Here is a 21198-nt window from a genome sequence, read left to right as displayed (position 1 = left end):
ATTGTAGCCAGAGATCGGTGGTCAATGGCTCAACGTCCAGATGGACACAGTGGTGCCCTTCAGGAGTCAGTACTGGCACTAGCAATGTTTAGTATCTTCATCAATGATATCGACAGAGGGATTGAGTGTGCCCTTAGCAAGTTTGTGGACACCAAGCTGTGTGCTCTGGTTGACATGCCTGACAGATGGGATGCCATTCACAGAGGCCTAGCCAGGCTTGAGTAGTGGGTCCAGGTGCAACTCATGTGGTTCAATATTGCAATTGCAAGCTCTTGCACCTGAGTTGTGGCAACCTCCATTCTCAGTACAAGATGGGAAGCGTAAGGATACACCCCTGCCAAAAACGAATTCAGCCTACTGGTGGATGGCAAACTGGACATGAGTCAGCAATGTGCCCTTACAGCCCACAAAACCAACTGTATCCTGAACTGAATCCAAGGAAGTGTGGCCTGCAGGTCAAAGGGAGGTGATCTTGCTCCTCTGTGCTGGTGAGACTTCACCCGGAGCACTATGTCCACATGTGGAGTCCTCACACAGAAGGGATGGAGCACATCCAGAGGAGGACCACAGAAAGGCTCCAAGGGATGGAACACCTCCCCTAGGAGGAAAGGTTGAGTGAATGGGGGCTGCTCGGGCTGGAGAAGGCTTGGAGGAGACCTGACAGCAGCCTTTCAGTATCTAAAAGAGGTGCTTTATAGAAGAAGGGGACAGGCTTTAGCAGGGTTTGTTGCAATAAGACAAGGCTAAATGATTTCAAACTAAAAGAGCAGAGATTTAAACTGGGAGATTTAAATTGGCTATCAGGAAAAAAGCTTTACAATAACAGTAGTAAAGCACTGGAGCAGACTGCCCAGTCCATGGAGACATTCAAGGTCAGGCTGAACAGGGCTCTGAGCACCTGATCTAGCTTGCAGGTGTTCCTCTTCCTTGCAGGGGAGTTGGACTAGATGACCTTTAAAAGTCTCTTTCAACTCAAAATGATTTTGTGATTTGATGGTCACAGGTCAGGCATTCAGCTGTGTCAAGCAGCAACTGAATGAGCACAGGGAAAGCGAAACACTTATGCCCAGTACTTCAAGCTATCTGACTTGAATGATAAAGAAGCAAACAGCTGCTCATTCCCCTTCACCTAGCCATCATTTGAGTTGGCCTCCTCTCAAACACTGAGTTTGGTTACTCTGCCTCTGGAGCAGTAATATCCATGATCCACAGCCACATGTCTCGCCCTACCAAACAGTGCAAAAGTGGAAGAAGAGAGCTAAAACTTTAGATGCTATTCAAGCAGCTTTAAAAACATGCCTTATGCTAGCAATATTTCTCAAGCGTGAGCCAAGTCCTCTCCCAGACATTCCCTTCTCTGAAAGGCAGCATCCCTCCCACCCCACATAACAGCAAGTCCTACAGCAGATGAGGGAATCCCCCTCCCTGGCTTTGCAAAATATGTCTTTATATGTAGGAACAGCAAAAGAGACAGATTCCCCTCAGTTTCACAGAGGGGTCAAAAGGAAAATTTGATCCTATGTGGAGAGAGTAGTAACATTGAATTTCCACAGGGCTCTTTGCCACAGCAAACCTACCTTACTGCTCGAAGGTTTTCTACTGTGGAAGAATCTCAATCAGGTCCTAGAGTACACAGAAGCACATCACTAGGGCTACCCATGTTCCTGTAACACAAATTATTACAGTTCTTCCAGAACACCAAAAAACCTCACTCATTTAATCTTTTTAATTTTATCACCAGCTTTCTGCATTTATAATCTTACCATAGAATCATCTGCTATTCCAAGTGTCCTGGTCTTTAGCAGAAAGCCAGCTCACCCCATTTCTATTCCAAGCGACAAGTTATCAACCAAAAGTGCCATAGGAAACAAAGGAATTGTTTCTTGTTTAGGAAAATACTCCACCATCTCATACAGACCTTCTGTTTGAAAGAAAGAACAGCTCAAACAACCATTTTAAGAGTGTTTCAGACTTATTGGCATGGACACCATTTCCATTTTCTTATCTGTGAAGAAAACCAGAAAAAAAAATCCAAACACATTACACTTAACACAATCCAAGTTCTTGATTATTTGTTTGAAAATCCAAAGCAGAGGGATGGATTTGATCGTGCTGCTTCCATTATCAAAGAACACAGATTATGCTCTCCCCAGGTTGCAGACGACAGGTCCAAATCCACCCACTAAGCCCCTAAGCAACTGGCTGGTCACTGTGCCATTGGTGCAGACACATCCTTTTCCAGCCATGGCCACATTTTTAAAGATAACAGCTCCAAGGGGCACAAGACTTGAACCATTTCTGTGACTGTTCACTAGCCTGCTACAATCAAAATAAGACCTGCAGGTTAAACAAGTCTAGCTCACTTTGCCTGAATGGATTAGAGGGCAATCACATGAGCAGCTTGGACAGCAGAGCTGAGTGTAATGCCTGTAGCAGCTGAAGGAGAGCTCACACATTATCTTCAGTGCTTAATGCATATGGAAAGAATCAGGTTCCTTATACAAAACAAAAAAATACAGCTTCACCTTCCACTCTTGCAGTAAGACAGCAATGGTCAGGCAGTCCTTTTAAAGGGATGGAGACTATTTTGGACAAGTGTTCAGGTTTTTCTGACTCTGGATATTTGAGCATTTGCTTGATGCTGCAGTATCTATTTAAACTCCTACACCTAAATTCCTAACCTCCTAATTAGTACTTAATAGAGAATGACATGTAACTTTAAAGACAGCTTTTAGACAGGGTTCGAAATTGGTGTTATTGTTCAAATCTTTACTATGTCAATGTTATTTCAGATTACCTTTAATATAAATAAAAACTAACTTTATTTTCCTGACTGTACTAAAATTTTACACAGTAAAAAATACTTACTCAAGCTATTTGAGAGGAACAATATGAAGTTCTGTATGAAGACAGTGTAATACATTGTGCCTAATAAAAAATACAGTCTTATCAGATATTTTCAAGCTCCATGTTTTCAGTAAGTGCATATTTTGTACAGCTCATATGTTCATACGAAAGTTTCAGAGATCTGGATTTCAGTTCAGGGTTTATTTGTATAAAAATATATTATAATGGAAAAAAGCATTAAAAGTTCTCAACTATATAAAATTACAAATATATTTTCATAAAAGCAACTTTAAATTAAAATTCAAGCTATATTTTAAAGTAAAATATAGCTGGAAAATTTAAGTTATCTGATTCCAGCTGCTGCAAAGTAACAACACTGATGTTTGCCAGTTAAAACTTGTAGGAGTTTACATAGGTTGTGTTCACAAGGTGAATATCTTGGGTAACAAAGTTATCAGACAAAGGCAGCAGTTTTCCACGACTGATGTCACTTATCCTTCAGATGACATCCACAGGCAAACAGTGCCAAAGATTCATTTCACATACCTGGAAACACAAAACAAGAGCAACTATAAGCCTGTATTTAGTAAGATTGCTAGCTGCCTGACAGGCACAACTATTTTTTTTAATTTTTTTTAAAAAGCATTATGAAAGCCAAAAGGTTAGCATAAGAACTCAAATCTATTATTATTCTAACAGTTGCATTACGCTTCAAAAAGCAGCTACAAAAGTCTGTGTAACCTCAAAGCATGTAAATAGTGACTCCTCAGAAAAAAAGTGAAATATCAGATGGAAATTGGACTTTCCTATAACTTCAGTGTATGAAAAAGATGGCACATCGCTGCAAAACTAGTGACCCTATAAATGAGGATCTGCTGAGATAGCTAGAGGTTTCTTTGTTGGTAAGAATTAGCATAGCAAGTAGCAATTCCTGGCCTCACTTTAGATGTGCTTTGCAAGGAGGCAGTTAAGTCAGTGTACTGTAACCAGCCCCTTCACAGTTAGCTGCAACACAGCTGTGCAAGATACAGCTAAGTCACAATTTGGACATTTATAGAGAACAAAAATCCCCAAACCTGCAAACTCAGAAGTTTCTCAGAAGACCAATCTGTCAATTAAGTTTAAGTGGTAAGGACAGTTACATATAAGCATACATATAAGACAAAATAAATAAATAAATAATCAGGAAACTAGAAATATCTTAATCCTGGTTTCACTTCTGAGATAGGGAAGTGGGAAGCTTGTAAGGACAGCTCTCTTGAGTTAAAACCAAGACAGATGGTTGTGGCTTCAAGAATTATGGGGAAGGGAAAATACCTCCATGAATACAAAAAGCCCAGCTTACAGCTTTTGAACATGTGGCTCTGTTGGTCTAGTCCTATGTTTTGTTGTTTTGGGTTCTACACTCTAGTCCATGGGGAAAAAAAATTACCCAGTATCACACCACAAACAGCACAGGAAGAAAAAGAATAGGCAGAATACAAGCTGGGGAACACGGTACTGGGTTGGCTTCTTTATTTTGTTCACCCACACTCCTCTCAAATCAATGAAGAACTCAGTAGAACAACTGGAATACACAACTTCCACCAATACGCTGGCTTTCATCACCCCATGACTGTAATCAGTGACAAAGCAATAAGCAGTCTCCTAAAAACCTACTTACTTGCTAGTGTCCTGTCAAGATCAGCTATGAATTCTTCCAGTTCTTTTGTGTCTCCAAGTTTTGCTGCAAATTAGGAAGGGATAGTCAATATTAAGATGTGACAAAAGAAACCACTGGAACCACACAATCCTCCAAATCATTTTTAGTGGTATCAAATCTGCTCTGGATTGCTTTTGGAGAAGTTGATGGTTGCTGCAATGTCCAAATGCATTCTTAGAGAAGAAGATAAACAACTAAAAACTAAAGTTTTTAATCATTTTGACAAAGGCAAGTCAAGCCTGCTTAGCTTCCTTTAAAAGAAGACACTGAAGAAGTGGGGAAAAAAAGCTGTAGGTCAACTTGACTTGGAATAGCAAGGTCAACCTTACTAACGTGGAATTTTTATTACTGCATTCAGATACTGCATTCATGTCCTTACCCTACTCAATTAGCTCCTAGTCCTGCCCAAATCCAAATTTCATGTCAGTATCTGTGGTTTGCTAGATGTTAGATCCTCTGATCAAGATCCACACACGTTCAGTTTAAACCCAAGCATTTACTGAAATTTCCACTGCTGAGAACATCACTGTTTCCATTCAACCTAGTTTTATTTCAAGTAGCTTCCTTATCTCACTTCCATGGTCTATTCCAAGGTGGTCCCAACTATTTCTACCTTTTCATCAGGAAGAAGGTCTTGATCTCATGTGCAACTCCTGACTAAGTATTAACTGAGTAGTACCAGTTTAACTGAAACACTTAATTCCCTACTTCTTATTAACTATGACATATTTCTGCCTAGCATCATGGTAATTAGTAAAAGAACATTTTATTTGTTACTTGCAACCAGTCACACACTGCAGCCCCACAGCTAAGCATTTCTGTGAACAGATGGGACATTAAGGCTACTTAGTTGCTTAAGTTAGACTTGTTAATTCTAAAGTGAGTATTCTGTAAGCAGTAGCACAGATCTGACTAACCGAAGAACCTTCTGTAGCTGGGCAATTCAAAACCAAAAGCTACTGAATGACCTGTGAAGAAGCATGGATGCCTTATGACACTGTGTTGACCATAAACAGCAATAATACATGCACTTGTGTGCTTATCAGTAATCCTTATTTTTGAATGAAAGCAAAACTGAGAGTTACTGCATAAATGTATATCTTTGCCCAAAGGAAGAAACCTATATAGTTGAAAATTCAGAAGAAACATTGAGGATTTAAGTTTACCTTTACAAGGAGTTACTGATGGAGATGGCAAGCTTGGAGTAGATGCAGTTGGAGAGTTAAGTTTTTCATCACTGAGGCTGAAACTACTTCTGTAGAGTGAATCTGCACCTGTTAAAAAAAAAAAATCATTTCAAGTTAAAAATAGCACTGTCTCAAATTTTGCAATAGGATTAAATGAAAGAACAGAAGGTTTCTCACATGGGCTTCAAAGTCTGGAGAACTGAAGTTTACAGACTTGAAAGCCAGAGGGATGAGTAAATAACCTATTGTTTGAAGGCTATTGTTCCCACACCTACTGTTTAAAAGGAAGCAGTCCTGGGCCCTTTCCTTGTCTCCTGGAAAGAAAAGCATCAGCTTTCCCTGCACTTAACATCATCTAGAGAGTATTACAGCAGTTATCCTATATCTAAGTTAAATCTCACAAGGCTGGAATGATTCACAATATTCTGGGAAATTTTAGTTATTTTTCAAAAGTTATTTAAAAAGTTAATTAAGAGTTCTGGGAGAGAAACAGTTCCTCAGAAGCATTGTTATTATATAAGGCATAATTATATCATTTGCTGTGGCAATAACATACAGAAAAACGCAGCTCCTCGTTAAGAACAGAAATACTGACCTGCCCAACTCTCTGCTGCAACACACACTGCAAATGCTTACGTGAGGAGCTTCACCCTGGAAGATCTTCTCTCTTATACATATATATATTGGGCTGTCACAGTATCTTCGTACCTTGCACAGTTCCCTCTGCTATTAGCTCAGCTCCTGCTACAAGTGAACGTGCTTCTCACAGCACAGTGCAAACAAAATGGCATCTGATATCTGAAATTATGGCTTGGCCAAGTCAGCTGCTGGTATTTCTGGTGCAGAAGTGGGATGATGCTTCATATTAAGTTTTCATCACCATCTCTGCAGCTTCAGTCTTAACTGAAGCTCTCTCTAAACTTGAGAGGATCAGAACTAGTCTACTTGAAACTTCTGGCAGATTTGAGGAATATGAGGCAGAATTGAGAGCTTCAGAAAGAAAAAGCATTGAAAAAAAAGACATAAATGCTTTTTAAATTAGGTCCTAAAAAGATTAACTAATCATCATAAGACATGAGAGAAGGAATCTGACTCTGCTCTGCATCATCATCTTCTCAACAACATTGTACAATGAAATGAATCCTAGCACATTAGTGGGTTTCAAGTAATAGTTAAAGATATGACAAATCTCTTCCTGAAATTGAGCAACTTTCAACTAAAACCACATTAGTTTTTAGCCAAGACGCAAACCCTATTGAACAAGGAACTCAGAATGGAAAATTTTAACTGGGATAAAAGCCCTGCCATTATGAAAAAGCCAAATAACACCTCACACAAACAGGGCAATAGCCAAGGATACAACCCAATGAAACACCAACAGAACAGACCAATGATGAAACAAGTCTGAGACAACTTTTGGGAAGAACACACTGTGAATTTTCAAGGGATTTATTTTAAAAGTTTGATGAATTCATAAGAAGTAATCCAGAGAACAAAAACTATGAAGTTGAGTACACTTTTACTGCAAAACCCATGCTACTGGTATCCAGGCACCAGATGTAGTGATGCTGGGAAGCTATTACAAACCACTGCTTCTCATGCATTACATCCAAAGCTCCTGTTGCTTTTACCTATGGTTGAAATAAAAGCTTCTTTTTGAGAACCCTTATGAAGGCAACTCAAATTTCAGAAGACTAGTGTGCATTTAAATTGACCTCAAACTATTCATGCATTTTTATTTTTATATCCACACACACATATCTGAATTCTTCATCATCCTGATTTCTCTTGTATTTTTCTCTGTAGTCCTTGTATGAGCACTTGAATGTACTGACCACTGACCTCACTATGTATTAAAAGCAGGAAAAGGTGAAAAGCTTTCATAGAACAGAGTCACCATCTGAAGGGCTGTAAAATTAAACTATTTCAAGCATACACAGCTATTTATCTTTCACAAAAAGCAGAGTGATGTTTTAGGTAGTGCCTTTGGCTTATGCTTGCCACCAAGCAGCAGTGATTTTGGTGCTGGGAATATCAACTTTATAAATAAAAACAAAGCACTGTTAAATTCCTGTGGTACCCACAGTGCAAAACCACCAGCTTTGTAAGTGGTGTAAGCTCTGGGGCAGGCAGCTCTGGGAAAAAGGACACTCCAGTCCTGCCACAGTCCAGGCTCACTCACTTGCCTTCAATAAGGGGCCCTGGAAGACTTCCACTGCCATGCAAATACAACATCCTTTGCAACTTAATAGCTGGAGGCTGATGCCAAGTATCTCATTGCTGCTGCCCTTCTTCATCCAATCCCTTTCTTCCCTCTGAGATGCAAGTTCATCTTGCATTCCTTAATGGCTTTGGCTTTGCAGTTGGATTCTTCTGCAGTTGGATTTTGGAGAGGGTCCAGAGGAGAGCCACAAAGATGATCACGGGACTGGAGCACTTCCCCTATGAAGACAGGCCGAGGGAGATGGGCTTGTTCAGCCTGGAGAAAAGAAGGCTGCGGGGTGACCTCATTGCAGCCTTCCAGTACCTAAAGGGAGCCTACAAAGAGGAGGGGAATCAACTCTTTGAAAGGGTAGATAACTGCAGGACAAGGGGAAATGGTTTTAAGTTGAGGGAGGGAAGATTTAGGTTGGACATCAGGGGGAAATTCTTTACAGAGAGAGTGGTGAGGTACTGGAACAGGCTGCCCAGAGAGGTTGTGGATGCCCCGTCCCTGGAAGTGTTCAAGGCCAGATTGAATGGGGCCCTGGGCAGCCTGGTCTAGTAGTAAATGTGGAAGTTGGTGGCCCTGCTGTGGCAGGGGGATTGGAGATTCATGATCCTTGAGGTCCCTTCCAACCCTGGCCATAAGAAGACCTTAAAATCTAATAGTTAAGCAACTGAGTTGATTTACATGAGCTAAACTATGCCAATAGAGGCAAAATTAGGGGGTTGCAACAGATATGGGTGTATTTTACATTGGCAACATAATCTGTAGTTAGAATTGACCTTTGGTGTTCCAGTATATAAATAAACCACAAAAAGAGCAACACTGCAGTACCATGAAAGCATAAGCACGTTCCCAAGACGTGAACAACTGGAAGGTTCTGGACAGTAACTAACTGAAGCAGGAAAGCCTCAAACGTTGTCTGTTTTAAAATGAAACAGAAGAGACCAGCTGTCTGATTTCTTTAATACGATGTTATTTATAGAACCACAGTTCAGCACACGGTACAAAGAAGCACTGGAATCAGTAAAAGTTTTTACTATAATTTGCAATGAGTGAAGAAAAATACCTCATTCCCAAAGTCTTCAGAGAAAAAGGTCTGCAATTCCACTTAAGTCTGCAAATTGTGAACTTATTATATAACAATATTCAGCACTTAATGAATAGACTGCATAATTAATTGCGAGTCAGAACACAGATACTTGCTACAAATAAAAAATCTGGGTTTGAATGCAACCCATAGAAGTGAGAAATATTCACCTCACAGAGCTCACTTCACGACATGCATGTTGTAGCCCTCAAGGAGAAGGGTTGGTTCATCACAATCACACATTTCATTGCATTGTTTAGCTGCTTTTGCCCAGCCATCAACCATCTGCTACAGCACAGCCACTGGAATCTCACACCTCTCACCATCAGCATGTGTACAATGAACAGTGTAAGAGATTTGAGATCACGCAACTAATAGTCACAAGGGAGTGATCTTGGACATCTGAAATTCAGATGTGCAAGACCAATTTCTCATTATTTCAAAGCTTATCATCTTATTCCTCCATCACGCTTACTACTGGTGAGGCAGTTCTGCCAGCTCCAGGCTGCCCAGAGAGGTTGTGGATGCCTCATCCCTGGAAGTGTTCAAGGCCACGTTGGATGGGGCTCTGAGCAGCCTGGTCTAGTATTAAATGGGGAGGTTGGTGGCCCTGGCTGTGGCAGGGGGGTTGGAGTTTGATGATCCTTGAGGTCCCTTCCAACCCAAGCCATTAAATAATCATGGAATCATATGAGTCTTGCTGGTTTAGTTTTATTTTCTTGTACTGGGCGAGGTCGCAGTCACTTTCCTGATGTCATTTGGGATGTTCTGGAAGACAGCTTGTCCCCACCCAAACCATCTCATCTCTAGGCTGGCAGCTCAGTCTAGTCAGTCATTTGGAAACTATTTCATCTCTTCACTCATTTCTGTCTCTCTGCAACTTCCCTACATACTGCAACAGATCACATATGTAAACTGGCTTTTCAGGATGAGTGCTGCAGTACTAACAGTGGCTGAAGCTTCAGAGAGGCATCAGCTCAACCCCACAGACTTCCACAGACTGTGACTGCTTGCACCATGCCTGACACTGCACATTAACCAAAGTGATTCATCCCCTGAAACTTACACCTGCTCGGCTTTGTATTAAAGAATTAAGAGCTCCAGATGCACTCCTGGTCTTTCTTTGTGTTTAAAAGCCAGGAGGTATTGGTCAGAAAGCATTTACATGCCCCTAAAAATAGCTATGCACTGCAGGCTATATCAGTGCAAGAACTAAATTGACACATTTTATTTTGCAGTGCTGTTTAATAGGCAGACTGGAAGCCAAACCTGTTTCAGAAAAAAAATGCATCTGTAGCTGATGTCTAAACACTTCAGAGTATACCATCAAATTATAGTAACTGGCTTCTAGATGTTATTGAAGCTTTGGTAGAATGCTAAAGCATTTTTCTTCTCAATCTCTTACAGAATCTCTCTCTGTTCATTACTGTAAGCCTAAACTCGACTGTCCTGACATTAATGTATGTACTGTAAAACAAAGTGGACACAGAATTTGCACAGGCAAGCCTCTACTCTTCCACAGGATCATCTTAGTTGGAAGGAACTCCTAAGGACCATTAACTCCAACTCCTGGCTCCACACAGGGCCACCCAGACATCAAACCCTGTGTCTGAGAGCAGCATCCAAACACTCCTTGAACACCAGCAGCTTGGGGTCGTGGCCACTGCCCAGAACAGCCTGTTCTATGCCAACAACCCTCTAGTAAACAGCCTTTCCTTAAGGCCCACCCCGACCCTCCCCAATATAGCTCTAGGCCCTTTTCTCAGGTCTTAAGCTTATTCTAACACATCAGCAGCAAATGATAGCTGTAAAGTCTGTAAATTCTGCTACACTTATGCTAGCAGATTCTAACTAGACTGCACTCTCTAATCCAAATCGTATTTTATCACAATGAACATACATAGCAAAAAACAAAGATATCCCTCAACTCAGAGGCTTCTGCATAGTCAATAGCCTGGAGCATGAAGCTGCTGTTCTTTCAGTTGAATTCATCAGAGTCAAAACAGAATTGGTATTCACCCAAGAATGTCTGTTGGACTGAACCCCCAACTGCATCATGGTTTCCAGCAGTGACTCAATCAGCTGTTGTGGTTAATGTAACACTTGTGTGCCAAGCACTAACATCATCATGAACATCTGCACATGCTAGCATTTTCATTACCAAAAGATCTAGAGTCTAGTGTGTTACATGTAATGCTTAACCACAGCCAAGACAGACCTTGTCCAAAGATCATCTAATCAAACATCAGGACGAGATGTGAGAGAGCCAAGCACAATCACATCCACTTTCCAAAGTAGCATCTTCAGTCTTTTTTTTTTTTTTTTCTTCTCCTTAAGAGGTCAGAATACGTCATAGAAATTTTTCCATTAGTGCTGTTGGTGCCATCTTCCCCAAGAAGAGATTTTTAAAATGAAGAAAAAAAGGAAAACAACAAAAGCACACAAAACCCCCACGAAACACTATTTGTGGGTTTAACTGCACTGAAAACAATCTTTTGTAAATCCTTCTGTTTAAATTAAATGGAATCACCCTCATGGCAGAAGCCCCAAGAGAGTCCTTTCCTTATCATACCATAAAACAGCATTTTTATGACCATTTGCTATCAGTTACTAGCTTCTAGAAAAGTAAATTTTAGACCAATTCAAGTGCCCTGAAACTGATTTACGACAGCTTAAAACATCATGCCACCCCCCCAACACACACACACACCCTCCAGTGATAGATACCACCACGGGAGTGGCAGAAATCCTAACCTTCAGCCACTCCACATCAGCAGAGATGAGATCAGTACTTTATCTTCTTGTTGGGAGACTAAAATGTAACAGTCAGAACTGCTCTGTAAATATATGACAAGATATTCTTAGAATAGTCTGCAGCACTGCATAACAAGATTTTGCAGAGACAGTCTTCATGAGCAAGACCATAACCCAAACCATCTGCAGATAACCTTGTTGGCATTTCTTCTGCCTTGTTACAGATGCATTGCAATTACTTGCTCTTTCAGCCCAGCTTCTCCTTGCCCCTGAAGTGATGTTTAACCCATGTGTTACCAAGGGAATAGCGAGGTCATGAATTCAGCACTGCACTTGTGCTATAGGACAGAGACCAAATGAAAGGCAGCCCTAGGGAAAAAACTTCAGTCCGAATGGAAAGAGCCTGGGTAAGTAGAAAACTCCCTACACCTATTCTTGAAATAGCCACAGGGAGCATAGCTGGATTACATCAGACACCGGAGCCTGTTTTGTACAAGGAGCTCTTCATAAATCCACAGTCCCTCTCCAACCCTACTCTCGGTTCAAAAGAAGTTGTTGCCTGCCCTGAATGAAGCCTTTTGCAAGTGTTTTACTGGGACTTTTCTGAGAAAGGAGGAAAGCAGACTGATGTTCTTTTCCTTTTCCTGTAAATATACCCTCATGTGGTTGAGGTAGCTGGATCCTAATAGGTCTCTTAGTGCACATGAGCACCCAGAAAACTTCCAATTCCTCCATAGCCATTCCCATTAGACACCAGTAAGGGAGGAACTCAACTACATATCAGGACTGAGCACTAGACTAGTTCCTAAGTGAAGACCCTTTAGGTCTTCGTACAGAGCCAACCCCTTTGTACTGTGCTTTCCCCTTGATGTATTCAGTCTAAATCAGTTCACCCTTGTGATGTTATTATTTCCCAGATCTTCCTGAAGATCCCATCTGCTGATTTACAAGAGCACGCAGTCTCTCACTAGATCTTTTGCCCTGTCAGAAGAACACATTTGTTTTCCCCCCAAAATGCCTTTCCTTTCAGCCCTAACAGAGCAATTAAAAGATGCAAGTCCCACAAATCTTCCTAGGACAAGGGGAAATGGTTTTAAGTTGAGGGAGGGAAGATTTAGGCTGGATGTCATGGGGAAATTCTTTACAGAGAGAGTGGTGAGGTGCTGGAACAGGCTGTGGATGCCCCATCCCTGGAGGTGTTCAAGGCCAGGTTGGATGGGGCCCTGGGCAGCCTGGTCTAGTATTAAATGTGGAGGTTGGTGGCCCTGCATGTGGCAGGGGGGTTGGAAATCCATGATCCTTGAGGTTCCTTGCAACCCTGGCCATTCTGTGACTCTGAGTCGGAGCAGACATGCCAAGTAACCACAGACAGTGGTACATCATCTTCCATAGACATAACTTAGGTTCTCGATGCTGTTTTCTCGGGGTTTTCTGCTGTTTCTCTGCATTTCACCCCCTCCCTTTCCCAACAGTAGAGTATTTCCCTAGATAGAGACTCTCGAAGCTATCCATTTAAGCGCCTCTGCTCTGCCCTCAAGCACAGACAGACCGACCGACCCGCACTCACTCTCGGAGTCGCTGAGGCCGCTGCCGTCGCTGACGCTGGCGCTGCTCCGCCGCTTCATGCGCTCCAGGTGCTCGCCGTAGTGGAAGCGGCTCCGGCCGGCGGGGCAAGCGAAGTCCTCCAGCACCGCTTCGAATTCTCCCAGAGCCTCCGCCAAGCCGCCCGCCTCCTCCGGCAACGCCGCGGGACGCCGGCCGCCGGCTGAGGGGGAAAAGAAAGCGGTGGCTGAGCGAATCGCTGCGTGAGGAGACCCGAGCCCTTCCGCCTACCCACGGCGTCCCGCCGCCGCCGCCATCCCTCAGCCCTACCTTGGCCCGCCGCACGCTGCGCTTGAGGCGGCTTCATGGCGGCTGCCCCGCCGCTGCCGGCCCCGCCGCCGCCGCTGCCTCTTATAGCCCGCCCGGGTCGGGGGCTGAGGGGAGGGAGCGGGAGGCGGTGCTGCCCGCTGCTGGGGGGAAGGCGGGCGGTGCAGGTGCGCCGCGGAGCAGAGGGCTGTGCGCCCTTTCCTGGGGTATTCCGCCTCAGCCAGAGTGCATTTCGCAGCCAGGCGCTGGAAGAGCCGACTGGGAAGGAACAGCGATTCCTACTTGCTCGGCAGTAAAGATGTTTTGTGTCGCTGGAGCTTCAAAGATGAGCCCGGCACTTCCTTTAATCGCTCTCCACAAGCACTGGGTGCTTGCTCTGAGGCCAGGGTTTGGAGAACGCTCGAGTCTGTCCCAGAGTTCGCTGCTATCCCAAATAAAAAGATCACTTCTTTTCCCCTGATGGCCGCCATCCATATCTGGGCAGGCTGGAGAGGGGGGTGAACCTCATGTGAAGCCAATGAGCAGGGTGCTGTCCTCAGGTCAGGGCAATCCTAGATATGTGTACAGACTGGGAGAGACAGTCATCGAGAACAACCCTGTGGAGAAGGACCTGGGTGTTCTGGTGGATGAAAAGCTCGATGCAAGCCAATGGTGTGCATCTGCAGCCCAGAAAGCCAACTGCATCACAAAAAGGGGTGGCAGCAGAGCCGGGGAGGTGATAGTGCCCTTCTGCTCTGCTCTCATGAGACTCCATCCAGGTGTGGGGCTACCAGCACAAGAAGGATGTGAAACTGTTGGAGAGGGTCCAGAGGAGGCCATGAGGATGATCAGAGGGCTGGAGCACCTCTCCTGTGAAAACAGGCTGAGGGAGCTGGGCTTGTTCAGCCTGCATGAAGGGAAAGCTCTGGGGATACCTCACTGAAGCCTTCCAGTAATCAGAAGGAGATTATAAACAGGAGGAGGACTGACTTTTTACACAGTCTTTTAGTGATAGGACAAGGAGGAATGGCTTTAAACTAAAAGAAGGGAAGCTTAAATTACATACTAGGAGGAAAATTTTTCATCAGAGGGTGGTGAGGCCCTGACACAAGCTGTCCAGAACAGTTATGGGTGCCCCATCCCTGGATGCACTCAAGGCCAGGTTGGACGGGACCCTGGGCAGCCTGAGTTCCTGGGTGGCAGCCCTGACAATGGCAAGGGGTAGCAATTGGATGGGCTTGAACATCTCTTCCAACCCAAGCCATTCTGTGGTTCTGATTCGCCAAAGAGGCAGCATCCTGTGTGATGTACCATGAGCTTCACGTGTGGCTGTGGCACATCACTACACTTCAGCTCACTACCCACACTGTGCTGCCCATGCTGTCCTGTGGTTGTTTCTTAGCTCGATCCATCATTGAGCTGTGAACACGGGGCAGCTGGATTAGAGCATCACTGGAGTGATGTGAACACAGGAGCAGGTGGAGAGTGAGACACAGGGAGCTGCTCAAACACACAGAGCTACAGCCTGTGCTGCATCAGCCAGGGTGCTCTACAGTGGAGAGATTTCCTTAATCAGAGCTGAACGATATTAGTTTGTCCTGAAGTCAGGTTAACATGATGTTTATACATGCCACAGCTGCCACTGATCTTGTGCTGCCTTTCGGTCTTTTAAAATAAAAGCTGGCTGAGCAGCTAAAATATCTGTTCTGTAAAATGCCCTGTGGGCAAGATGCTGTCACATTTTGTTACAACCAGTGGTACTGAAAACAGACATCAGGTGCTATTCCATGCATATGCATCAGGAGCTATGATTATATTTGTGTGTTGATGAGGATATCTGGAATTAAAATAGAAACGTTGGGAACAGGGAGAGGGAAGGAAAATTCTCTCTTAGTCTTCTCGAACGTCAAGTTGTAACAACATTTTGAGACATATTGTTACTGCTCCTCAAAGACAATATAATGAGAAAAACAATGTTCCAGACAACAAATAATCTGTATTTAGCAGATTTGTTCACCTTTCCTTACCAGCTGACATGGAAGCACGTATTTATTTTTTCTGTGGATCAAAAGAAGTTCTCATGGTAATGTTCAATTCTTATTTATTCTGTGGTTTCCTCCTTTCTTGTGGTCTTCCTCTGTTTTCCTTTCTGCTAATAAAAGTGGTTACAAACAATCGTTTTTGAAGACCATAGTGAGCAAGTGAGGTTAAAAAAGCGGAGAAGAGATAAGAATACAACATCAAGAGCACGAGAAGGATGAAAGAACAACAGGAACAATGGAGAACTATAGGGCATGTGACTAGGAAGAACTCATAGCCTCAGAATACAAGGACTTGGCCCCATAGCTTGCCTCAGTTCTCTCTTGCTCCAAAACCTACAAGGTCTTAGGCCACATCATCACAAAGAGTGAAGGCTGAGGCAGTACAGCAAGGCTGGAATTGTTCAACAGAACCTCTGCCACAGAACAGGGAACAGCCTCTCCTACTTCTTCCTCCCCATATCCTAAATTCTCTGCGTGCCATTTGTAATAGGTTTGTCTCACCTTATGCTGAGCCAGTTCAACACACTGGAAGAACAGGAGGCTAATCAAGAAAGAAATTGAGCAGCTTTCTGTTGGATTGGGTAGAACTGTCTCAGCTGAGACAGGTGAGCTCCAGAGCTGATAAAAGCAGAGAGCAGAGGATTTTGGGCAGGGAACTGCTTCCAAGTAACAACACAAGAGTTTTTCCCTGGCCTTTTCTTTTACACACAGATTTACTATTTTCGTAATCATTTCTAGGCATGCTGAAGAAATAGTTCCCTGAACTCCCTTTCTCTTCTCTTTTGTGCTTGGGGATCTTCTTTCTCTAAGAAATCCTTGGTTATGCTTGTCACTCCATAGGCAAGTGTCAAAGCATTTCTTCCACTAGACATTCATATCACCTACCGCAGCTCTTTCTGTCTCCTAAGCAACTGTGGATTCCACTGATTGCAGCAGATACGCAGCTGGTGAATTTTAATTTTCTGCATAAACACTTAGCTTATGTGTGTGGAATTAAAGACTGTCTTTTATGCCTTTTTTGTTCTATGTTACAGTGCATATGTGCAGGTCACTGTAAGTATCAGGGAAGGGCCTCAGCATGCTCCAGCTGAGTTTGATGCATTTTTGCCATTGATGCAAAGAGGAGCAGCCAGCATCTGGCAAAAGGGAGAAGTCCCTTCCAGTGCCCTGAAATGCTGCGGACGGACACGTCTGTCTGCTCTTGTTTATTGATGGAAGCTTCCAACACAGCCTGTAATGTAAACTTCGGCTACTGAATTCCTCCCTTCTTCTAGGCAGCAGTCCAAGGTGTATTTAAAGTGAGTTTCTTCTTGCCCATTCGACACAGTGTCTCCAGACCTTCCTCAGCTGGTGCTGCAATGTTGACAGTGGTTTCCTATTGCATTTTTGACCCGACAAACTTGTGAGCCACAGAGCTATTTAAACCAATAGATCCGTTCTGTAAATATTCTTCACGGAAATACTTTTACAACACCAACAGGTACTCTGACACTGCTGGGCTGCCATGCTTGTAAGGTGCTAGTCTTCTCAGTAAAACACCAAACTGGACACAAAACCTCATCTTAATGTGCAAGAAGGGAATCCTAGGTCTCATTTACACAGACATAGATGCTGCTGATGGAGTGATATGGTGGTTTTCAAACCCAGGGATACCTGCAGGTTCATAGATAACTTATGAAGCATTCGTGTAAAACAGGAAAGAAAAAAAAAAAAAGAAATTTACTGCAGTAGGGCATGTGCAGCTCCATTGGAAACTGGAGCTGTAGAAGGGGGGATGGGTTGCATGTCAGAGACGGTTGAAAACTTCTGGTCTAATCCATCACTTCCTTTCCCCACCTCAAAGATCAGGAGTACCCCAAGGTATGGATCCTGTTGAGTAAGTACCATGTGCTCACAATTAAAAGCAGATGTTTGCTGAAATTTCATCCTGTGTTCTCACTGGTATTCATCTCAGACAAAAGCTAGGGTGTCAGATCCCTGCCCGTAAAAGCAGTCTGCAGCTTTTCACATATAATACCCAAGAATCTTCTAATAGATTTCAGCCTGTTAGAATAATAATTATTTTAAAAAGTAGCATTGCTAGATAGTTGAAGCAGATATTGCATTTAAAACCTGGGAAAGACCAAGAGAAACCCATTGTTGTCAAAATTATAGGCGAAGGAAAGTCAGAGAACCCAAAATTTAGACAGCCATGAAGGAGAAAAAAATGAAAACTATCACAGGATGAAAAGGCACAGCCAGACTGACAGTTGAGGAAACCTAAATCCATAAGACACAATGCAGGAATAGCCCAAGCATCATAGGTACAACTTGTTCCCCAGCTCTGAGCATCACGGCCCTGCCCTCGGGGTGCTGCTCTGGAGAGCCAGCCAGTCATTAACACAACGGTCTGTATTAATATATCAGTCTATTTTATCCCTCACGCTGCAACTGCAATTGACTGTTTGGGGAAATTGCCAAACTTGTTCTATAATGAAGGCAGCTGCCTAATTAAAACTTGGTGGAGATCACCCATGCATTTTACACAGGTTACCTAGCTGCCAACAGAGGCACAACCTACCATAGCTAATGGTTGGGCTAAATACGTGCCAATGACCTGCAGCTCCATCCATGACAACAGTGGGGAGCACGCATGACTCACAGCAGCATAAATAATCTGAGAAACCACAAAGAAAATCTTCTGCCAGAAGTTTCCTCTCCTTCCTCTCCTCCCAGCCTTTCCTGGTTTTCCTTACACCTGAACCTGGACCACAAACCAGCACAGTTCCTTACGTTTTTCCCTCTTGCTCTGATTAACAGTGCTGCAAACTCATGGACTGTCTTACTGACACCCATGGCCACAACCAAAGCAAACATCTTACTGCTAACTTCTGCCAAAACCAGAACTTTCCTTTTGCAGCCCATTACTCTTACAAACTTCCTGCTTGTGAAGTTTACCTCTTAAATGGGAATGTAATATAATCGTTTTCCTCTGCCTTTTAGTAACTTGAGACAGTAGCTCTAGAAATTTTGAATGGATACATTTAAATAAGTTATTTACATTTGCCTATGGTGGTTTAAATGTAACCACAATTGTTCCAGTTGGGTTAAAAGTCACTGAAACTGAATGGTGTAATAGTCATCCATATCGAAATCGCTAGGAGGGACAGTTCAGTGTAAGCTTCTGTCCACAGCCAAAAGATATGCAAAATTGCTGAAGAATTTGGAATTTCTGGGTCGAGGGACTTTGAGTATTGCATGGGATGGGAGAAGAGTTCAAGTAAGGAGAGGGTGGTGAAGAGTAAACAAGATACAAACAAGTATATACAAGATATAAACAAATTTATAACAATGTGAGCAGCCTCAATTTGGTGCCTTCTTGAAAGATGAAAGGAATAATGTCACTTAATGAAAGCACTGCTTACTCTGCTGTTTTATGAGTGAGATGGCTTCAGTGTAGCAGAAACCAACCAACCAAAACACTGCTTGAAAGCTGCCCTAGAGTTTCTGAACCCCAGTGCAGGGGGAAGGATGCTGTCTCATAGACTTTCCTCTATCAGTACAAAGAAATAACCAATGACCAAGCAGAGAAGACAGTTCAAAAAGACAACAGCACGAGAATGTAAGCAATAGGATGCTGATAGGGTTTGTGCTGTACCACGAACTGGAGAATCAATACTTTTCTGCCAGTTTTGCTTGAAAACCGTTCATGAATATCACTCCAAGATGTTTCAAATATGAATGAGAAACTGTTTTCCACGTGGTTTTGCTCTGAATTGTTGAGAAACTGAGGAGCTAAGATTGCTGAATGCCGTGTTACTTAAAAACAACCAACAAAACAGCAGTTTTGTCAAGAAGGAATGTTGACTCAACACTCAGCAGATAATTACACGCAGGAAACAAATGGAAATTTATGCCACAAGAGGCCTTGTATTATATGAAAAATATCTAACACACAAACCACTCTGGAAACAAATTGTGAGTCTTGTGAACTGAAACATGTAAGGCAGCTCTTTGTATTAAAATAATAAGACATCTCCCCTAATTCATCTCTTCTCTAAGTAAAATAAAAGAAATAAGGATCATAAATCGGATTGATTAATAAATACTACGGTAAAAAGTATACTTGTGGCCAAAATACCTGTCTGAAAAGATATTAACCATGCACATGGAAAATATTTCTTAGATTTCCCTAGAGACACTGAATTCCCTCTGAGTCTTGAGTTTGCTGCTTTTTTTTTCTTTCTAAAATTGACTTGGGGTTCTATTCTGTCCATCTTGCTCTTGTGTGACTAGACCAATGCTTTGTCTTTTCTATGGTCCAAAAGCATCGTTCTCTTGTATTGAACCAATCTCAAGTTAACTCAGACCAGTATGGTCACAATTGAGGTATTCAGGAATTACAGGGGTGCTGGATGCCATTCCCATCCATCCTACTGCAGCAAGCTCAGAAAAATTGAGTTTAACTTGCCCTTCTCTGCTCAGTTGGCACTGGGGCAGTAGGAGGCAGAGAATAAGCAAGAACACTTGTTTGCTGAAGGCATGTGGCTGCATATGTCAGAACAGAAGTGCAGCTCTTTATGTATTTGTGTTGCTGTAGTGCCAATCAAGGACCGGGACCCCGTTGAGCCTGTCACCATACAAATGTGGAACAAAAGCAGTAAGCCTTGTGCTTCAGTTAGCCGGTAAATCACCCTCCTTTAAGGGACAGGGATTTGCATATTTATGGTTGGGAAATAACCATGCTTTAGTAGGTTGGAGCCTCTCTTGTTAGGAGCGCACAGGGGGTTGTGTAGTTGGGAAGAAAAGGATCAGTGTTACAGGCAGAGACCACGTACAACATCCAGCTCTTTCCTCTGAGACGATTGCTTTTCAGTTTAAGAATAATTCTTAAAGGTCTTGGGTTCTTTCCCTTTTTCTCAGCCTTGAATAATGTTTGTGACAAGCTATGGCAGCATCCTGTCTTCCTCACAACTGAAAGTTAAGCAAACCATGCTCTAATTCTCCCAGCCAGGGGGATGATCTGTGACAGCAACTTCTTCCATATGCTCATTTTCTATTTTCCACTATTATTCCATAAATAACAGGATTTCAAAATTGCCTACTGCCCAGTACCCATTTATTAGTCTTTTTTTTTCTATGGTAGAGAATTTGCATATTGAACTAGTCAGAGTATTCATTAAAAAAAAAAAGAGTATTAAGAAATAATTAATTAAGAAATAAAATACTGCTGGAAAATCATAGAATGGCCTGGGTTGAAAAGGACCTCAAAGATAACCTAGTTTCAATCCCCCTGCTGTGGACAGGGCTGCCAACCACTAGACCTGGATGCTGCCCAGAGCCACATCCAGTCTGGCTTTGCCACTGCAGAGACCCAAAAATTCAGCTCTGTGCATCCAGACCTATCCTGCTATGGTACTGAAAAATGTGTATTGTATCCAGGATTACTGAAGCCATAAGCAAACTCCAAAGCTCACATGCCAGGTGAGCTGATGCCATGCTCGCTTAGAGCATGTACCACTACTTAGCTAGGGTTGTATTTG

The 21198-nt window shown here is 42.9% G+C and overlaps 1 protein-coding gene across 1 annotated transcript; it reads right to left on the bottom strand.

Annotated features, from left to right (window-relative positions):
- Positions 1-368: 368 nt before the first annotated feature.
- RGCC (regulator of cell cycle) lies at positions 369-13754 on the bottom strand. Its single transcript, XM_031615716.2, has 5 exons — positions 13659-13754; positions 13354-13551; positions 5716-5823; positions 4511-4573; positions 369-3393 (listed from the first exon to the last, which is right to left on the bottom strand). Exons 1-5 carry the CDS (start codon positions 13693-13695, stop codon positions 3386-3388), a joined length of 414 nt encoding a protein of 137 aa, XP_031471576.1. The 5' UTR covers positions 13696-13754; the 3' UTR covers positions 369-3385.
- Positions 13755-21198: the final 7444 nt, after the last annotated feature.

Source organism: Phasianus colchicus, chromosome 1 (genome assembly GCF_987193195.1).
Source record: "Phasianus colchicus chromosome 1, bPhaCol1.hap1.1, whole genome shotgun sequence".
NCBI classification, from domain to species: Eukaryota; Metazoa; Chordata; class Aves; order Galliformes; family Phasianidae; genus Phasianus; species Phasianus colchicus.
Note: the sequence above shows the minus strand (reverse complement) of the source record. Positions and strands in the feature narration are given on the sequence as shown.

Excerpts from the sequence above, each read along its gene's own strand:
- RGCC (XM_031615716.2), bottom strand. The coding sequence starts at position 13,695 with ATGAAGCCGCCTCAAGCGCAGCGTGCGGCGGGCCAAG. Across the intron at positions 13,552-13,658 it reads GCAGCGTGCGGCGGGCCAAG|CCGGCGGCCGGCGTCCCGCG; the intron begins GTAGGGCTGAGG and ends TTTCCCCCTCAG. Across the intron at positions 5,824-13,353 it reads CGGCCTCAGCGACTCCGAGA|GTGCAGATTCACTCTACAGA; the intron begins GTGAGTGCGGGT and ends TTTTTTTAACAG.